Source organism: Lucilia sericata, unplaced genomic scaffold (assembly GCF_015586225.1).
Source record: "Lucilia sericata isolate MDLA Ls3-8-SP2 unplaced genomic scaffold, ASM1558622v1 Contig001997F_arrow, whole genome shotgun sequence".
Classification (NCBI taxonomy): Eukaryota; Metazoa; Arthropoda; class Insecta; order Diptera; family Calliphoridae; genus Lucilia; species Lucilia sericata.
This window is the reverse complement of record NW_023995864.1, coordinates 58,035-77,325: the sequence shown is the minus strand read 5'-3', so window position 1 is coordinate 77,325 and position 19,291 is coordinate 58,035. Positions and strand designations below refer to the sequence as shown.

Sequence of the window (19,291 nt, the reverse complement as noted above, 5' to 3'; positions counted from 1 at the left end):
AATTTTCTTTTTCTAGAAAAATAATTTGTTTTTTATAGAAAATGTTGGAATAATTTCTTATAGAAAATTTTTGGATAAATTTTCTTTTGATATAGAAAATTTTCTATTACTATTCCTTTTTATAGAAAATTTACGATTTTCTTTTAAAAAATTGTATTTATGTCTTTTATTGGTTTTGAAAAAGAATACTGTTTTAATCAAATACAAAATACATATATATTCCAGTTTAAATCTTAGCCAAATGACCAGCAAAATACACCGCAGATTTACTGCGAATTCCGAAAATGAAAGGATGATCGGCCAAGAACAAAGGAGCTTTACGGCAATCTACTTCCTCTCCTATTAGAGAACATTTCTTTAGATTTTATAAAAGTAATACCGCAAATAAATACCTGAAGCAGCAGCTGACTCCGCACCAGTTTCATCAATTTCAAAAACAGATTTTTGTTTAACAGCAGAAATAAACTGATTCGCAGAAGAATCGAATATACCACTAAAATCAGCTTTATCGGAAAATATATTGGATAAGCCGATCTAAGAAGATAGAAAAGAAAGAAGATAGAAAATAAAAATTTCAATGAAATTAATGCTAAATATACATAAAAACCCGTTTACCTTTTCTAAAGTTTCACGTAAATCCTGTTCATGTTCTATACGGAATTTGGGTATATAGGCACACACATCCTTAAAGGCCAATCTCGAGGGTATATAGTTAAATTCCAAACTTTTTAGATGTTTCTCTAACTCTGCTAAACCTTCAATATCATCCGGTAATATAATAATTAGAGCCATATCGGTATTATTGAAAGGCAATTCTAAAGCCTGGGCTTTTATATCCTTCAATTGGGCATAGCTGAATTTTCCTCTGATATGCATCAGGTCCACTTTGCTTATTTCTTTTAAATTTAGCTTGAAATCTGCTGTTTTAGTTTCCTCCTTATTAAAAGCATATTTCCATTTACCCTTGAAATAAAGCCCATTAACCAATAGCACATTGGTAAAAGGATCAATATCATTTTCATGCAATACATGCTTAACTTTATCATTAGTTTGTTGCTCGATCCATTTATTTATTTTATCTATAGTCAATTTATTTTCTGCAAAGTTAACATTTTCCACAAGACTTTCGAAATTGTCCTTAAGAATTCTATTAAATTCTGGTGAAATTTTAAAACCCGCGGGTATGTATATACCATTAGCCAGAAACAATTGGGGATCACCGGTTTTTGTATTACTCTTCGTTGGTAGGAGAGTTTTCAGAAATTCACCAAAATCTTGTGCCACACGATTTGTATCCACTGGCTCTAGTCTGAGTATAGTGCGCAGATCTTCAGCTGTTTTACCTTTAGCACCGGCATATATTGAAGTCAAAGCTGTTTCGGCAGCTAGCGGGGAAAAGAAAATATTCTCGGATGATTTGGATTCAACTAACGAATGAAAGAGATCGGCAGCCAATAGGTTATGACTACCCGGTTCTGGGAATGGATTTTTTTCTCCCTGTACCAGGTTTAAGCAAATAATTGCTGCTAAAAATAAAGCTGAAAAGAAGAATATTATGTTTGGGGAATTATCTTAATTGAACATCGTTTAACTTACCCATATTCTTAAGCGGTATTAACATGTTTAAAGCAAGTGTCTCTATTTGTCTGAAGTTGTGTCGTCACTACAGTTGCAGAAATCGTACTGAAAGAAAATATCGTCTTCTACTGATATTTATATAGAATTTTATATTGAAAGAACAATTATTTTTAACTATTTCTATGTAAAGTTCCCTTTAAGCAATCAACTCCTGTTGATCTTTAGAACTGAGTAGCTGATACTTGCGAATACAGAAATTGAGTGGATTTAAAAAAAAAAAAAAACTACTTAAGTTACTCTTTTAGAGTTTTCATTTGAGTTGGAGTCTAAGGTTTTCTGAATCCGAAAAAACTGGCGTAAAACAAATGTTCCTTTAAGAAGTTTTTTTTATCAATTTGCTCTTTAGAAAGAATTTTTTGAAAAATTTTTATAAACCTCTACTCAATGTATGAAAACTCTATATTAAACTGGAATATTTTGAGTTACTCTATTAGGAGTTACTCACTCAATAAACTCTACTTTTGATTACTTACATAAAGACATTAATTTATATAGTCGTTTTAATAAAATAAAAAAGGATACAGAATCAAGTATTCTAAAAGCATATAAATTTTAATATTGTGTAAAAAATAGGTATTAAATGGAACTGGTTTTTATACATTTTAGATATTATCAATGTGCAACTGTGGAAAAGGTATTAAACCTAAAGTTTTGCCAAGACTAGGTGCATACGTTGCTTTTCTACATACATACGTATAAAACGATGGTTATAGGATCTATATACCTTATGTACAATTGTCTATTTTTAACACATCTACACCCTTTACGAGAAGTTACACTATTTCCAATAGTATTTTAAAATGTTCGTATTCAATGTCAGAAACTCCGCTCTATGTCACTCTATCACTCATCTCCTTTACTATTTGTTTTACTAAGCCTGAAGGTACTGACATCTAAGGATTCACAGTCGAAACCCTCACCCCGCATATACTTAGAGCACCTTCCGAGTACATTCTTCTCTTTCGCCTCTACAGTAGGATTCTATAGTTGAAACGAAAAGTCGACTTTTCGACTTTTTGCATTTTATGAAAATTCGATTTTTCGACCTTTCGACTTTTTTCATTTAATTAAAAGTCGACTTTTAGTATTTTATAAATAGTCAACTTGTCGACTTTTTTCGACTTTTTTGATTTTTTCGACTTTTTGACTATTTTCGACTTCTTTTGACTTTTTTCGAGTTTTTCCAACTATTTTAGAGTTTTTGACTTTTTTTCCACTTTTTTTAAATTATCGACTATTTTTGACTATTTTCTACTATTTTCCAGTTTTCGACTTTTTCCGACATATTTCGACTTTTTTCGACTAATCGACCTTTTTCGACTAATCGAATTTTTTCGACTTTCCGACTTTTTTTCGACTTTTATTTACAAAGTCGACTTTTCGACTTTTTTCATAGACGATAGGCGAGTTATCAACTTTTTTGAAACAAAATAGTCAACTTCGACTTTTTGATTTTTCTCGACAAAAAGTCGATTGTTCGATTATTCGAAAGTCGATCTATAGAACCCTACTCTACAGTCTTCTCAATGACATGCTGTACGCTTGATGTTTTGATTGTTTGCCGTGAAGGTCATGTTATCCAGCTCCTTACATTGCTCGCGAGTAGATCGTCTATTGAATTCTTTAGGTCCTGCTCCGTAACTTTAATATTTTGATCTGGACTATATTTTTTTTTAGTTTGTTGTTTGTTAAAGAGAACACTTCCTTATTGGCCCGGGTAATAACACATTCCCTAGGAGAGTACAGATTGTCCATCACTTTCTCTTATCTACCACTCGGGAACGTGCTCGGTAGGAGGTTGACTGGTTTTTATACACTTTACTACTATAGAGGGGAGGGTAACGCACTAAAATATTGATAATATTTGGAGCATACATCTCCAAAGTTGAAGCCTATCGAAAATGTTTAAAATCATATAGACCCCATAATACCGGACCCAATAGGGCATTCGAGTTCATAATTAAATTCAATATATTGATATTTCCACTAAAATCAGCAAAACGAATTAACAACATAAATATCTGATCCATATCTCTCCATCTAATTTTATGAAAATCGGCCCATTATTGACCCTAGACCCCATATGAAGCCTATTCTATCATATAGACCCCATAATACCGGACACAATAGGGCATTCGAGTTCATAATTACATTCAATATATGATATTTCTACTAAAATCAGCAAAACAAATTAACAACATAAATATCTGATCTATATCTAATTTTATGAAAATCGGCTCATACTTGACCCTAGCCCCCATATGAAGCCTATTCTAAACAACAAAAAGTATAATCGGGTAAAGCGGACCATATAATAAAAGAAATTGCTATTTTTGGTTGATAGAAATGTGTATAATATATCAGATTCGAAGAAATACTTCTAGGCTGATATCGGACCTGATGCGCTTTCTTATATAGATCTCTATGAAGATATATTATCGTCCAATGTTTAGAAACACACACGGGATATAGTTTCCTCAAATTGTACAATCTGTGTATCTAACTGAGAAATGCAATATTTTGGATAAGATTACTCCCAAGACATTTCAATCAAATTTCCATGAAAGTCCGATAATAAAACAAAGTTTTCCAGAGTTTCGTTGTCCTCCCTACAAGATCTACGTACATACACTGATACAGTTATATAGCTCTGTATATAGCTACTTATGGCGACGCTTCTTACGTAGTATCGTTAGGGGCACCCCATAGAATCTTTGTGGTTCTACCGATCTTTTCATTATTTAAAGTGTTGGTGCAGCATTCTCTCGCCTATGTTTTCAATTCAGCCATTGTTGCGTGGAATACTTTTGAATTCGTCTGGTTAACGTTCTCGAGATCCCTTTATGGCAATTATATTTCGTTGACGATTATTCCCGAATGACCTGGATCCCATATGATTCAAAGCATACCTAAGTCGGTTCAGGCTCTCTTGTAGTTCAAAACGGTTCAGTTCGGTCCTGATATCGCCTTAATTACCTTCTGGCTGTCAGTTAAATAATCCTGTTTACACATTTCCTTGTTGCACGGACTTCTGCGTGGAAGTCTAGAGTTGTGGGAAAGATTTCCAGGAAAGTTTTTGGCTCACAGTTTAAATCAATAAATGTATTCCTATGGGTATTTGCTATAATGATCTTCTATTTGGGATCAGTTCCAAAAATTTCCGACAAATTATCTTTAGTATGCGATCTCGTTTGTCAGATGTTTCTATATAGCCTTCCGAATCGGGTCAATTTGCCTAAATATAGGAGCTGTTCGCAGTAAAAGCCGTAAATTTCATTCAAATTATCGGAATTTTGATCATAATTTAATCATAATTTAAAAATACTTTGGATTTTTGGTGTATGGTATAATATGGTCGGAAATGACCGACTATGCTTTTTTACTTGTTCTTTTAATGAATGATAACGAACTTTTTTCAATGGTTTTAAATCGAGGAACTGGTTTTTAGAACTGTTATTTTTTTTTTTTAATATTTTTTAGTGAAATAAATGTCTGGCAGCTGTTTTATCATTGTCCTTTTTTCAAGTTTAAACCAAAACTAGTTTTATAAATATTTTTTAAATTTTGCATATATGCAAAACAAATTACACTGTTGCCTTATGTATTTCAGATTTCGATCGAAACATCGAACGATCGACGTTCGTTAACTACTTTTGTCTACGACTTGATATGTCCTAAAGAGGAACTCTTAACCTTAAATATTTTTAAACAATTTATTCACTTCTTTCTCGTATAATTATAATCAACATTTATTTATTTCAATATTAAAAAACTTAAATTATTATTACAACACTAAAAGCAAGATCATTGGTCTTTTTAAATCTTCCTGACTTAAGTTTTCTGCCATACAAATCTACACCTAGCCTTGCTTCTATACAGCTTAACTTATATTATAATATCACAATAAATAATTATTTAAATAAAGTCTTAGATGACTACTATAAAGCAATTGGAATAAAACAAAACTTTAAAAATCCATTAAACAAACACGCGCCTTAGAATATGCAATATCAATAAAGCACTTATCGCTAAGCTGCAACTTGAAGCCGATAACTGGCTAACACCACTATCGATTGCACTTTTGTATTTTCCTGCTACATAAATCATCATAGATATCCTCCATGCTGCGGGGATTAATATCACTCTTCATTTGCTGTAGGCCACCAATTCATCGGTTTGATCACGGAATATGATATTGTTTTGACGATCGAAAACCCCATACATGGTGAAAAGGTCTAACATCATCTTTGAATTTCTTGCCAAAGAGACCATCTATTTCTCGTAGAGAATTGAAAATTTCATTTTGTCCTTGCCAGAGGACCATCATGAGTCATTATATAGCCTCGGGTAGTCCAGTGCATGTAGCAGAATTCAAATTTCGAATGTCTTACGTTGGCACCATAGGGAACATAGGATTTGAAAGATTTGTGACCCGATTGTTTTAACCCAGGGAGAAGTTAAATTGCCTGATATGTATTTCTTGTAGTGTCGGAGCTTATAAAGGCCACTTCTCCCTCTTGGGCTAAACATCTCAAGGCAACCCTCGTCACCTCTGTAAACATCAGAGCAAGTTTGTCTCCATGCCATAGGCAAGAGTGACGTGAGAAAATATTTGTGTGGAGCAATACGTTGTCCAGTTTTATTGTGTAGTCGTTCTAAAACCGAGAGATAGGCAGCCCCTCATACGAAGGTAAACAGGCTTGGCTCCTTCTAAGTCTTGGAATGTGACGAATTTTGAGTCCCTTGGTGAACCACAGCTATTGTGGCATAGAGATCATGCATATTTTGTGAGTATTCAAAGAGTATGGGTTGTAACTTATATTCCTGTTGAGCTTTCAAACGCTGTTCATTGCCCAACAAGACTAACATCGGCAGCTTTATATTTAATATCATCCATACAAGTGGTCCAGAGTAGCGGATCTTATGCATTGTATATTGGGTTGGACCCATAAACTTGAGAAGCTTCCTGTAACCCAAGAACCTTGATATGGTTCTATAACAGAAGTGGTGCAGAAAACAATCGAACGCGGAGGATTACATTCTGGGAAACTGTAGGCACTTTGAAACCCGTAGCCTGATCTAAATAATCATCTATGGGTATGACATTGTCAAGGTATTAATATCAACATGGAAATTTTCCAATAAACTCAAAAAGAGGCATTTTGCCAACTGGAAGGATTGTCATGATTAATGCCCGTCACTAGACGTTGCACCTGAGCAGCATGAGAACGACGGGCAGCTATAACGGCCAGGGTTTGGCTACCCAAACACAGGGTCTAGTCGTGTTAATGGGTTGTAAATGGCCATCAGCACATAAGTAACTATATTCACTGGGATTAGCTTGTGCCAATAAACCGGACAACTGCAAAAAAAATTCATAAATTTAATATATAACTTTAGTCGACTTTTGTTAGAATACATACCCCAAAATGACTTTTTAACATCATCCAAACGAGCCCAGGCCACACTACCACCACCACTGGTGAGACAGTACAGGGCTCCTCTTCTACCCCAATGTTTGTCTCAATATCACATCTATAGGGATCATAACACATTTGACACACGAGGGATAACGATCTTTTAATTGGCGATCCTGCTTAGGATTTTGGTACCCAAGGTCCAGCCGTACAGCTGGGACCAAAGAAACGAGCCGAAGCTCTAATACGATCTTCAGAAATAGACATTTCCGGGTCACATGACTTACCACCATGGTGGACTCGAAGTACTAAAGTATAGAAAACACATAAATAAACAAACCAAACTTTTAATAAGGAAAAAAAACAACTCACATAGCTAAAAACATCGGTCCAATGATTTTTCAAACCATAACCCGGGTGGCATAACTTAGCACACCCTTTAGATCGTGCACCGTGTGAATATCAGCTTCATTATCTACGACAGCTACTACCTCATACTCGAATGGTGCATCGTGGGATCTTAGTTCACTTGTCACCAATATCTCGACACTAGCCCAACGTGCCGCCACCAAATCCTCGGAGGATAGCACACCAAAATGTGCTGTACCCTTGTGTATACGCCTCACACAATCCAGACGATCCACGCCCACTACACATTCCATATTGCTGGTAGCTTCTAGCATGGGACAGAATTGTGGTGCCTTGCGATAGTGTCCTCGCGATTCAACAATGCAAACGCGTACTGTAAAAGGAAAGAGAGGGGAAGAAGGATAAGGATTAATTTATTTCGGTAAAATTCTCATGCAGCTTATACAAATTTTGATATTTTCATTTTACGGTTTTTTCAATTTTAAGTAAGTTCTAGTTCAGTACTAGTTCAGTTCTAGTTCAGTTCAAGTTCAGTTCTAGTTCAGTTCTAGTTCAGTTCTAGTTCAGTTCTAGTTCAGTTCTAGTTCAGTTCTAGTTCAGTTCTAGTTCAGTTCTAGTTCAGTTCTAGTTCAGTTCTAGTTCAGTTCTAGTTCAGTTCTAGTTCAGTTCTAGTTCAGTTCTAGTTCATTTCTAGTTCAGTTCTAGTTCAGTTCTAGTTCAGTTCTAGTTCAGTTCTAGTTCAGTTCTAGTTCAGTTCTAGTTCAGTTCTAGTTCAGTTCTAGTTCAGTTCTAGTTCAGTTCTAGTTCAGTTCTAGTTCAGTTCTAGTTCAGTTCTAGTTCAGTTCTAGTTCAGTTCTAGTTCAGTTCTAGTTCAGTTCTAGTTCAGTTCTAGTTCAGTTCTAGTTCAGTTCTAGTTCAGTTCTAGTTTAGTTCTACTTCAGTTCTAGTTCAGTTCTAGTTCAGTTCTAGTTCAGTTCTAGTTCAGTTCTAGTTCAGTTCTAGTTCAGTTCTAGTTCAGTTCTAGTTCAGTTCTAGTTCAGTTCTAGTTCAGTTCTAGTTCAGTTCTAGTTCAGTTCTAGTTCAGTTCTAGTTCAGTTCTAGTTCAGTTCTAGTTCAGTTCAGTTCAGTTCAGTTCTAGTCCAGTTCTAGTTCAGTTTTAGTTCAGTTCTAATTCAGTTCTAGTTCAGTTCTAGTTCAGTTCTAGTTCAGTTCTAGTTCAGTTCTAGTTCAGTTCTAGTTCAGTTCTAGTTCAGTTTAGTTCTAGTTCAGTTCTAGTTCAGTTCTAGTTCAGTTCTAGTTTAGTTCTACTTCAGTTCTAGTTCAGTTCTAGTTCAGTTCTAGTTCAGTTCTAGTTCAGTTCTAGTTCAGTTCTAGTTCAGTTCTAGTTCAGTTCTAGTTCAGTTCTAGTTCAGTTCTAGTTCAGTTCTAGTTCAGTTCTAGTTCAGTTCTAGTTCAGTTCTAGTTCAGTTCTAGTTCAGTTCTAGTTCAGTTCTAGTTCAGTTCTAGTTCAGTTCTAGTTCAGTTCTAGTTCAGTTCTAGTTCAGTTCTAGTTCAGTTCTAGTTCAGTTTTAGTCCAGTACTAGTTCAGTTCTAGTTCAGTTTTAGTCCAGTACTAGTTCAGTTCTAGTTCAGTTCTAGTTCAGTTCTAGTTCAGTTCTAGTTCAGTTCTAGTTCAGTTCTAGTTCAGTTCTAGTTCAGTTCTAGTTCAGTTCTAGTTCAGTTCTAGTTCAGTTCAGTTCTAGTTCAGTTCTAGTCCAGTTCTAGTTCAGTTCTAGTTCAGTTTTAGTTCAGTTCTAGTTCAGTTCTAGTTCAGTTCTAGTTCAGTTCTAGTTCAGTTCTAGTTCAGTTCTAGTTCAGTTCTAGTTCAGTTCTAGTTCAGTTCTAGTTCAGTTCTAGTTCAGTTCTAGTTCAGTTCTAGTTCAGTTCTAGTTCAGTTCTAGTTCAGTTCTAGTTCAGTTCTAGTTCAGTTCTAGTTTAGTTCTACTTTAGTAGTTCAGTTCTAGTTCAGTTCTAGTTCAGTTCTAGTTCAGTTCTAGTTCAGTTCTAGTTCAGTTCTAGTTCAGTTCTAGTTCAGTTCTAGTTCAGTTCTAGTTCAGTTCTAGTTCAGTTCTAGTTCAGTTCTAGTTCAGTTCTAGTTCAGTTCTAGTTCAGTTTTAGTCCAGTACTAGTTCAGTTCTAGTTCAGTTCTACTTCAGTTCTAGTTCAGTTCTAGTTCAGTTTTAGTCCAGTACTAGTTCAGTTCTTGTTCAGTTTTAGTTCAGTTCTAGTTCAGTTCTTGTTCAGTTCTAGTTCAGTTCTAGTTCAGTTTCAGTTCTAGTTCAGTTCTAGTTCAGTTCTAGTTCAGTTCTAGTTCAGTTCTAGTTCAGTTCTAGTTCAGTTCTAGTTCAGTTCTAGTTCAGTTCTAGTTCAGTTCTAGTTCAGTTCTAGTTCAGTTCTAGTTCAGTTCTAGTTCAGTTCTAGTTCAGTTCTAGTTCAGTTCTAGTTCAGTTCTAGTTCAGTTCTAGTTCAGTTCTAGTTCAGTTCTAGTTCAGTTCTAGTTCAGTTCTAGTTCAGTTCTAGTTCAGTTCTAGTTCAGTTCTAGTTCAGTTCTAGTTCAGTTCTAGTTCAGTTCTAGTTCATTCTAGTTCAGTTCTAGTTCAGTTCTAGTTCAGTTCTAGTTCAAGTTCTAGTTCAGTTCTAGTTCAGTTCGAGTTCAGTTTCTAGTTCAGTTCTAGTTCAGTTCTAGTTTCAGTTTCTAGTCAGGTTCTGTTCTAGTTCTAGTTCTAGTTCAGTTCTAGTTCTAGTCCCCGTCACAAACAGGGTTCTTGATGTGGTAATTCCTTTGGCGAAGAATTAGGTTGTCAGTAATAGGGGAAAAAGGTCATTGCTACAAGGCCAAAAGCTACATATGAAGTTTATAAAATCTGATATTTAAAGTTATACACTCAATTGCCTAATGGTAATCACTACAAATGTACACATATAGAGCTGGTATAGATTTGGGTTAATTAATTGACAGCACTATACCTATTTCCCAAAGGCAATTTAATACAGATATCATTGGGTACATACGATATCACATGCAGTTTTTTTATAAGTTCAATGATATAGAAAGACACATTTTTTACTTAGTTCAATGCCAAAAGCAGTCAAAAAATTGATGGATCTTTTCTTGTGAATTGGAAAGAAATAAACAAAAAACACATAAATAAAATCTACATGTGTACATTTTTTTTCTAGTTCAGTTCTAGTTCAGTTCTAGTTCAGTTCTAGTTCAGTTTTAGTCCAGTACTAGTTCAGTTCTAGTTCAGTTCTACTTCAGTTCTAGTTCAGTTCTAGTTCAGTTTTAGTCCAGTACTAGTTCAGTTCTTGTTCAGTTTTAGTTCAGTTCTAGTTCAGTTCTTGTTCAGTTCTAGTTCAGTTCTAGTTCAGTTCTAGTTCAGTTCTAGTTCAGTTCTAGTTCAGTTCTAGTTCAGTTCTAGTTCAGTTCTAGTTCAGTTCTAGTTTCAGTTCTAGTTCAGTTCTAGTTCAGTTCTAGTTCAGTTCTAGTTCAGTTCTAGTTCAGTTCTAGTTCAGTTCTAGTTCAGTTCTAGTTCAGTTCTAGTTCAGTTCTAGTTTCTAGTTCAGTTCTAGTTCAGTTCTAGTTCAGTTCTAGTTCAGTTCTAGTTCAGTTCTAGTTCAGTTCTAGTTCAGTTCTAGTTCAGTTCTAGTTCAGTTCTAGTTTCTAGTTCAGTTCTAGTTCAGTTCTAGTTCAGTTCTAGTTCTAGTCCCCGTCACAACAGGGGTTTCTTGATGTGGTAATTCCTTTGGCGAAGAATTAGGTTGTCAGTAATATGGGAAAAGGTCATTGCTAACAATGGCCAAAAGCTACATATGAAGTTTATAAAATCTGATATTTTAAAAAGTTATACACTCAATTGCACTAAATTGTAATCACTACAAATGTACACATATAGAGCTGGTATAGATTTGGGTTAATTAATTGACAGCACTATACCTATTTCCCAAAGGCATTTAATACAGATATCATTGGTACATACGATATCATGCAGTTTTTTTATAAAGTTCATGATATAGAAAGACACATTTTTTACTTAGTTCAATGCCAAAAGCATCAAAAATTGATGGATCTTTTTCTTGTGAAATTGGAAAGAAATAACAAAAAAACACAATAAATAAAATCTACATGTGTACATTTTTTTTTTGAACAATTAACGTTAACATATTAAATAATTAACCGGTTTAGATGCAGTTTTTTTTTTTCTATATATTTTTATAATTATTTAGCTAAAAGACCCGCTGCGAACCTATAAACACACTTACTTACATATTATATAAATAAAAAACCAAAACCGGTAAAATACTATATTTTTTTGAACAGTTTTAAAGAGAACTTGTAGCTTGTGTGTTCCATAGATTACACTTTAAAATGTAAATAAATAAGAAACAACGTCAAAGCCCGTGAACCCCAGAATATGTTAACCTTGATTATCGTGATTTGTACAAAAATCATATAAAATACGAGAAATACTACGTACGGAAAGATAACTGCTAAACTATTAATAGCAAAATTGAATTAAATATTGTCAGTTTTAGATGAGTCACTTTGTTTTAAGCGGCAAAATTTCTCGCATAATAATAGTTTGTGGTGGAATACCCAGACTTAAACGTTTTTTTTCTGTGATTTTTTTCCATTTTTTTTTTTTGTTAATATATCATGCAATTTGCATTGAAAGTATTTTACAATTCATTTTGCGTATTTGAATGATAAAAATATAAAATATCTTTTGCTACACGTTTAAGTGTATATCTTAACAATAATTCAATTTTAAATGTTTTTATTACATTATATTTCAATATTTAGCTATAATTATGAATTTATGTTGAAGTACTTGTTTTTATTGTAAACGTAAAAACACTTGCGTTACATTTGAATGTAAGGTAAAATACTGAACTGATTACATTGAAAACTGTATAATAAATGTACCAAAAAAAAAAAAATTTATTAATTAATGCATGTTTATTTCCCCTTGTGCTGAAGTATTTGTAGCAATCTACAGTTATCTATAAAAGTTTTCATATAACTAATGTTTTGCTGTTAATAAGCCATTTTATAAATCGTTCTGGGGATTCAAAAATCTCATATTCTGTGTTCAAGATTAAACAAAGGTAAAGTCTATAGTAAGGACTTTATAACCGACTAAATATAGTCAAAACTGTAATGCAGACTACAGACTATACAATAGATAAAACTATAGTAAAATATAGACCCGAATATAACCTAGGCTCTAGGCCAGACAATAGTTCAGACTATAGACTAGTCTATAGTCCAGTCTATAGTCCTATATAGGACTATAGTCTAAACCATAGACTATTCTCTATTCTATAGCCTAGCCTATAGACTATTCTATAGTCCAGACTATAGACTATTCTTTAGTCCAGACTATAGACTATTTTATAGTCCAGACTATAGACTATTTTATAGTCCAGACTATAGACTATTCTATAGAACAGACTATAGACTATTCTTTAGTCCAGACTATAGACTATTCTATAGTCCAGACTATAGACTATTCTTTAGTCCAGACTATAGACTATTTTATAGTCCAGACTATAGACTATTCTATAGTCCAGACTATAGACTATTCTATAGTCCAGACTATAGACTATTCTATAGTCCAGACTATAGCATAGTCTATAGACCAGACTATAGACTATGCTATAGTCCAGACTATAGACTATTATATAGTCCAGACTATAGACTGGGCTATGGTCTGGACTATAGTCTGGACTATGGTCTGGACTATAGTCTGGACTATAGTTTGGACTTTAGTGTAGCCAATAGTCCAGTCTATAGTCTATATAGGACTATAGTCCAGACCATAGACTATTCTCTAGTCTATAGACTAGACTATAAACTATTCTATAGTCCAGACTATAGACGATTCTATAGTCCGGACTATATACTACTCTTTAGTCTAGACTATATACTATTCTATAGCCTAGCCTATAGACTATTCTATAGTCCAGACTATAGACTATTCTTTAGTCCAGACTATAAACTATTCTTTAGTCCAGACTATAGACTATTCTTTAGTCCAGACTATAGACTATTCTATAGTCCAGACTATAGACTATTCTATAGTCCAGACTATAGACTATTCTATAGTCCAGACTATAGACTATTCTATAGTCCAGACTATAGACTATTCTATAGTCCAGACTATAGACTATGCTATAGTCCAGACTATAGACTATTCTATAGTCCAGATTATAGACTATTATATAGTCCAGACTATAGACTGGGCTATGGTCTGGACTATAGTCTGGACTATAGTTTGGACTTTAGTGTAGTCAATAGTCTGGACTATAGTTATATATTATCTATAGTCTGTTCTATAGTCTGGACTTTGGTGTAGTTTATAGTCTGGACTATGGTCTGGACTATAGTCTGGAGTATGGTCTGGACTATAGTCTGGACTATAGTCTGGACTATAGTCTGGACTATAATCTGGACTATAGTCTGTACTAAAGTCTGGACTATAGTCTGGACTATAGTCTGGACTATGGTCTGTACTAAAGTCTGGACTATAGTCTGGACTATAGTCTGGACTATAGTCTGGACTATAGTCTGGACTATAGTCTGGACTATAGTCTGGACTATAGTCTGGACTATAGTCTGACTATAGTCTGGACTATAGTCTGGACTATAGTCTGCACTATAGTCTGCACTATAGTCTGCACTATAGTCTGGACTATAGTCTGCACTATAGTCTGGACTATAGTCTGGACTATAGTCTGGACTATAGTCTGGACTATAGTCTGCACTATAGTCAGGACTATAGTCTGCACTATAGTCAGGACTATAGTCTGCACTATAGTCTGGACTATAGTCTGCACTATAGTCTGCACTATAGTCTGGACTATAGTCTGCACTATAGTCTGGACTATAGTCTGGACTATATTTCAGACTATAGGCTTGTCTATAGTCTGGACTATAGTCTTGTCTATAATCCTGTCTTGTCTATAGTCTGGCTTAAAGTCAAGGCAAGTAATTTTTTTTTTAATTCCATTCTGTAGTTATAAAATATTTGACCCCTGTTGTATTAGTATAAATATGTATGTATATTTTTTTAAAGTTCGAATATTTTAATTTAAATATCATATATGTATGTATCTTTATGTTATGTTAAAGGATGCTTATATGAATTAATTAAACACTGAATTAATTCTTTTAAAATATTTAGACAACTAGACATAAGAACAAGTTCTTAAAAATATCAAAAAAAATTTTTGCAAAAAATAAAAAAAAAAGTTAAAAAAAAAACCCGCATAATAAATTGAAGTAATATATATTTTTGGCTAACAAACAACAAAGAAATTTTTGCTAATTTTAATTAATTTCTATAAAAAAATAAATAAACCCGATTTAAAAAAATATATATATATATATAAAACCGGCGTTGCTATTTTATTAATTGTTAAACAAAAAAGCTCTCTAGATACATATTATCATATTAAAGCTGCATAAAATTTAAAAATAAAATTTACCTTTAATCAGGATTTTCGTAGAAAAACCAAAATTTAAGGGGAAATTTATTTAACGTACGTAATTTTTAACAGAAATATTTTTTTTCTAAAGTGAGTGCGAAAAAAAGAACCTTGGTAATTACAAATTTATACCGGTTTTTATTTACTACTATTAATGACGTACAAATGTTTATTTTATTTATAGTGAATATGTAGATATCTTTATAAATATGGGCTTTAAAAAAAAAAAAAACTGTCGTGTTAATGTATGATTGTTTCGGATTACAGGGTTATGAAGTAAAAAAGCACCTTTACGTTTATTTAAAACATTATTAACTATATTAAATTTACATATATTATATGATAAACACTTAATGACAACAAAAAACTGGTCTAGTAAGAATATACAGTGATTAATAAAATTTTACGTCATAAGATCATATTCTTTGTTTTCATTGTCTGGAAAGACTAGACTAGATATATCAAAGTGTGGACTAAACTATAACCCAGACTATCAAATATTCCATAATCTGATCTACCAAATAGTCTATAATCTGGACTATAGAATAGTCTAAAGTCTGGACTATAGAATAATCTGTAGTCTTGACTATTGAATAGTCTGTAGTCTGCACTAAGGAATAGTATATAGTCTAAACTTTAGATTAGTCTATGATCTGGACTATAGAATAGTCCATAGTCTGGACTATACTCTATAGTGTGGACTTTAGACAGGACTATAGAATATTCTATAGACTGGACTATAGAATAGTCTATAGACTGGAGTATAAATTAGTCTATAGTCTGGACTATAGAAGAGTCTATAGTCTGCACTATAGAATAGTCTATAGTTTGGACTATAGAATAGTCTATAGTCAGGATTATAGAATAGTCTATAGTCTGGACTATAGAATAGTCTATAATCCAGACTATGGAATAGTCTATAATCCAGACTATAGAATAGTCTATAATCCAGACCACAGAATAGTATATAATCCAGACTATAGAATAGTCTATAGTTCGGACTATAGAATAGTCTACTGTCTGTAATATAGAATAATCTATGGTCTGAAATATAGAATAGTCTATAGTTTGGACTATAGAATAGTCTATAGTCTGAACTATAGAATAGTCTATAGTCTGAGCTGCTGAATAGTCTATAGTCTGGACTACAGAATAGTCATAGACATGGACTATAGAATAGTATATATTATGGACCATAGAACAGTCTTTAGTCTGGACTATAAAATAGTCAATAGTCTGGACTATAGAATAGTCAATAGTCTGCACTATAGAATAGTCTATAGTTTGGACTATAGAATAGTCTATAGTCTGGATTATGGAATAATCTATAGTCTGGACTATAGAAAAGCCTATAGTCGGGATTATAGAATAGTCTATAGTCTGAACTATAGAATAGTCTATAGTATGGACTATATAATAGGCTATAGTCTGGACTATAGAATAGTCTATAATCTGTACTATAGAATAGTCTATAGTATAGACTATAGAATAGTATATAGTCTGGACTATAGAATAGTATATAGTCTGGACTACAGAATAGTATATAGTCTGGACTATAGAATAGTCTATAGTCTGCACTATAGAATAGTTTATAGTCCAGACCATAGTCCAGACTAAAAATAAACTGTAGATTAGAATATAAACTGGACTAGATTCTAGTCCAGACTATATTATAGTCCATTCTATAGTCTATAGACTGCACTAAAGTAAAGATTATAGACTGAACTATGTAATAATTCACTATAGACCAAATTATAGTTATAATATACTACTATACTTTCGATTATAGGCGGGCCTATAGTCCAGACTATTATATGGATTATAGGCTAGACTATAAAGCTAATTTTAGTCCAGAATATAGCCAATGTTACAGACTATAGTCCAGACTATAGATTATACTTTAGACTAAACCATAACTCCGACTATATCACGGATTACAGTCCATAGTATAGACAAGACTTTAGTTCAGACTATAGCCTATATTACTGTCCAGATTATTAACTAGATTATAGCCCAAATATGGAATAAATTTCAGACTATTGACTTTATTATAGTCTAGTGTACAATGCTTAAGACTTTACTATAGACCGGAATCTTTATCTATCACTCACCATAATTTGTTTTAAAATCTCTTTTAAGTTCGTAATAAAATGTAAATTATCAACAACTTTTAATTTCAAATTAAACTTACATTTGCCATCGTTTGGTATTTCCCCACAGCTGATATTGAATGAAATTGATAATGAGAATAACAGACATAAAAATTTCAAAAACATTTTCTGTTTCTATAAAAAATTCTACTTTAAATGTTTCGTTATTTTTTTTTTATAAATTTCAACAAAAACAATAATAATTATAAATTAATTGCTTGTAATAATTTAATTTAATTTGTTGTTAATTATTTGTTTTCTTGTTTTATTTTTGTATAATCTTTTATTTTTATATTGACTAGTTTACGCCTTTAAAAAAAACACAACACACTTATAATTTAAAACACAGATTTTTTTTTTTTAAATATATATATTTTTTGTTAATATTTCATTTTATTTAAATACGCGCTCATTGAAATATATATATTTTTTGGATTTTTGTTTTAAAAGGGGTTTTCGAAAGACTTGCGTTACTAATGAAAGCTCAGCTTAAACTGAAATCTTAAATTCAATGTTCAATGTTTACATTCAGATTTTGTTTTGTTATTGCTGTTGTTGTTGTTGTTATATTTTTCAGTTTTTGATTTTATTTATCAAGTAAAACAAAAAAAAACCTAAAAAAGTATTGAGATTGACAGAAGCATCTGAGTTACTCTAAGGGAGGGCAACACATAGAGATACAAAACTGTTTAAATGTATTGAATTTTAGTAATGGTCATTAAGCAGGGCTGAGATTTTCAGGCTTTAATAAATATATGAGTAAGTTATTAGTAATATATAATTATAAAATCTATAATAAAAATTACATTTTATACCAAAACAGTTAACCGCAGAAAACTTCTTAAAATAGACTTGACTAGCTACAAGCATTTGCCTGAAAATCTCTGCCCTGTTTCTTAATATTGCATCGTATGTTAATGGTTGGTTTGGTTTTGTGAATTGTATTTAAAATTTATTTAAAAAAAATCTTTAAATATGTAGTATCAAGTTTATTTTTCTTTCTTTAACTTGTTTTAACCTTCTCTCTGGATAGTTGATTACCAAAATTTAATTACTGTTATAAGGTTAAAGGTTGGTTATCGGTGGTTTAATGGAGTAGAATTAATGAAGAATTGGGAACTTTATATCATAAGCCATCATAAGTTATAAATGAAAGTTAAATATCGGTAGATGGTCCTATATATGGACTTATGTGATTATGGATTGATACTTCCGGAATTTATTACAAATATTTACTTATTTATCAGGGCCATTTTCGGAAGAGGATCTTTTAAGGGGTCTTGGGTGGGACATGGAAAGAATTTTAGATAGTGAGTAATATCATAACATATTTGCAATGTAATGTTAATACCACATGTTATGGCAAACTTGAAAAAGGGCGATATGGGGTCTAGGACGAATTATTAACCAATCACCATAGGCTATGAAAGATACAATTTTCACCGTTCAAATGTATATTTTTCATAACAAGGTTAAGGTTTTTTTTTCCCTCAAGGGGATCTTGTATTACGTTAAGAGTCCCATAAGGTCCGCTGATTGCACTGTTTCATATCATGGCTTATGGGTTCTGTAGTTAGTTTAGTTAGTTTAGTATAGTTAGTTTCGTTAGGTTAGTAGTAGTAGGTTAGTTAGTTAGTTAGTAGTATTAGTTAGTAGTTAGTAGTAGTAGTTAGTTAGAGTTTAGTATAGTTAGTAGTGAGTATTCGTTAGTTAGTTAGTTAGTTAGTTAGTTAGTTAGTAGTTACGTTAGTTCGTTGTTAGTTAGTTAGTTAGTTTAGTTAGTTATTAGTTAGTTAGTTAGTTAGTTAGTTAGTTAGTTAGTTAGTTGTTAGTGTCGTAGTAGTGAGTCAGTTAGTTAGTTAGTTAGTTAGTTAGTTAGTTGTAGTAGTAGTTAGTTAGTTAGTCTAAGTTAGTTTAGTGTATTTAGTAGTTAAGTTAGTAGTTTAGTTAGGTCAGTTAGTTAGTTAGTTTAGTTAGTTCGTAGTTAGTTAGTTAGTTAGTTAGTTAGTAGTTAGTTAGTTAGTTAGTTAGTTTAGTAGTTAGTTAGTTAGTTAGTTAGTTAGTTAGTTAGTTAGTTAGTTAGTTAGTAGTAGTTAGTTAGTGTAGTTAGTTAGTTAGTTAGTAGTTAGTTAGTTAGTTAGTTAGTTAGTTAGTTAGTTAGTTAGTTAGTTAGTTAGTTAGTTAGTG

The 19,291-nt window shown here is 32.5% G+C and overlaps 2 protein-coding genes across 2 annotated transcripts; both read right to left on the bottom strand.

Moving 5' to 3' along the window:
• Window positions 1–213: 213 nt before the first annotated feature.
• On the bottom strand, window positions 214–1,695 carry LOC119613177 (serine protease inhibitor 42Dd-like). The gene is made up of 4 exons (XM_037969122.1): window positions 1,597–1,695; window positions 616–1,538; window positions 393–534; window positions 214–339 (listed from the first exon to the last, which is right to left on the bottom strand). Exons 1-4 carry the CDS (start codon window positions 1,619–1,621, stop codon window positions 227–229), a joined length of 1,203 nt encoding a protein of 400 aa, XP_037825050.1. The 5' UTR covers window positions 1,622–1,695; the 3' UTR covers window positions 214–226.
• A 3,684-nt stretch (window positions 1,696–5,379) lies between these two features.
• On the bottom strand, window positions 5,380–17,586 carry LOC119613175 (transferrin). The gene is given in 25 exon segments (XM_037969121.1): window positions 5,380–5,802; window positions 5,805–5,868; window positions 5,870–5,944; window positions 5,946–6,083; window positions 6,085–6,125; window positions 6,128–6,245; window positions 6,247–6,314; window positions 6,317–6,340; window positions 6,343–6,382; window positions 6,385–6,486; window positions 6,488–6,539; window positions 6,541–6,706; window positions 6,709–6,756; window positions 6,759–6,792; window positions 6,795–6,883; window positions 6,886–7,000; window positions 7,062–7,076; window positions 7,078–7,163; window positions 7,166–7,201; window positions 7,204–7,243; window positions 7,245–7,342; window positions 7,345–7,363; window positions 7,428–7,487; window positions 7,490–7,797; window positions 17,146–17,586. Coding segments are annotated over 25 exon segments (2,019 nt in total). The 5' UTR covers window positions 17,231–17,586; the 3' UTR covers window positions 5,380–5,704.
• Window positions 17,587–19,291: the final 1,705 nt, after the last annotated feature.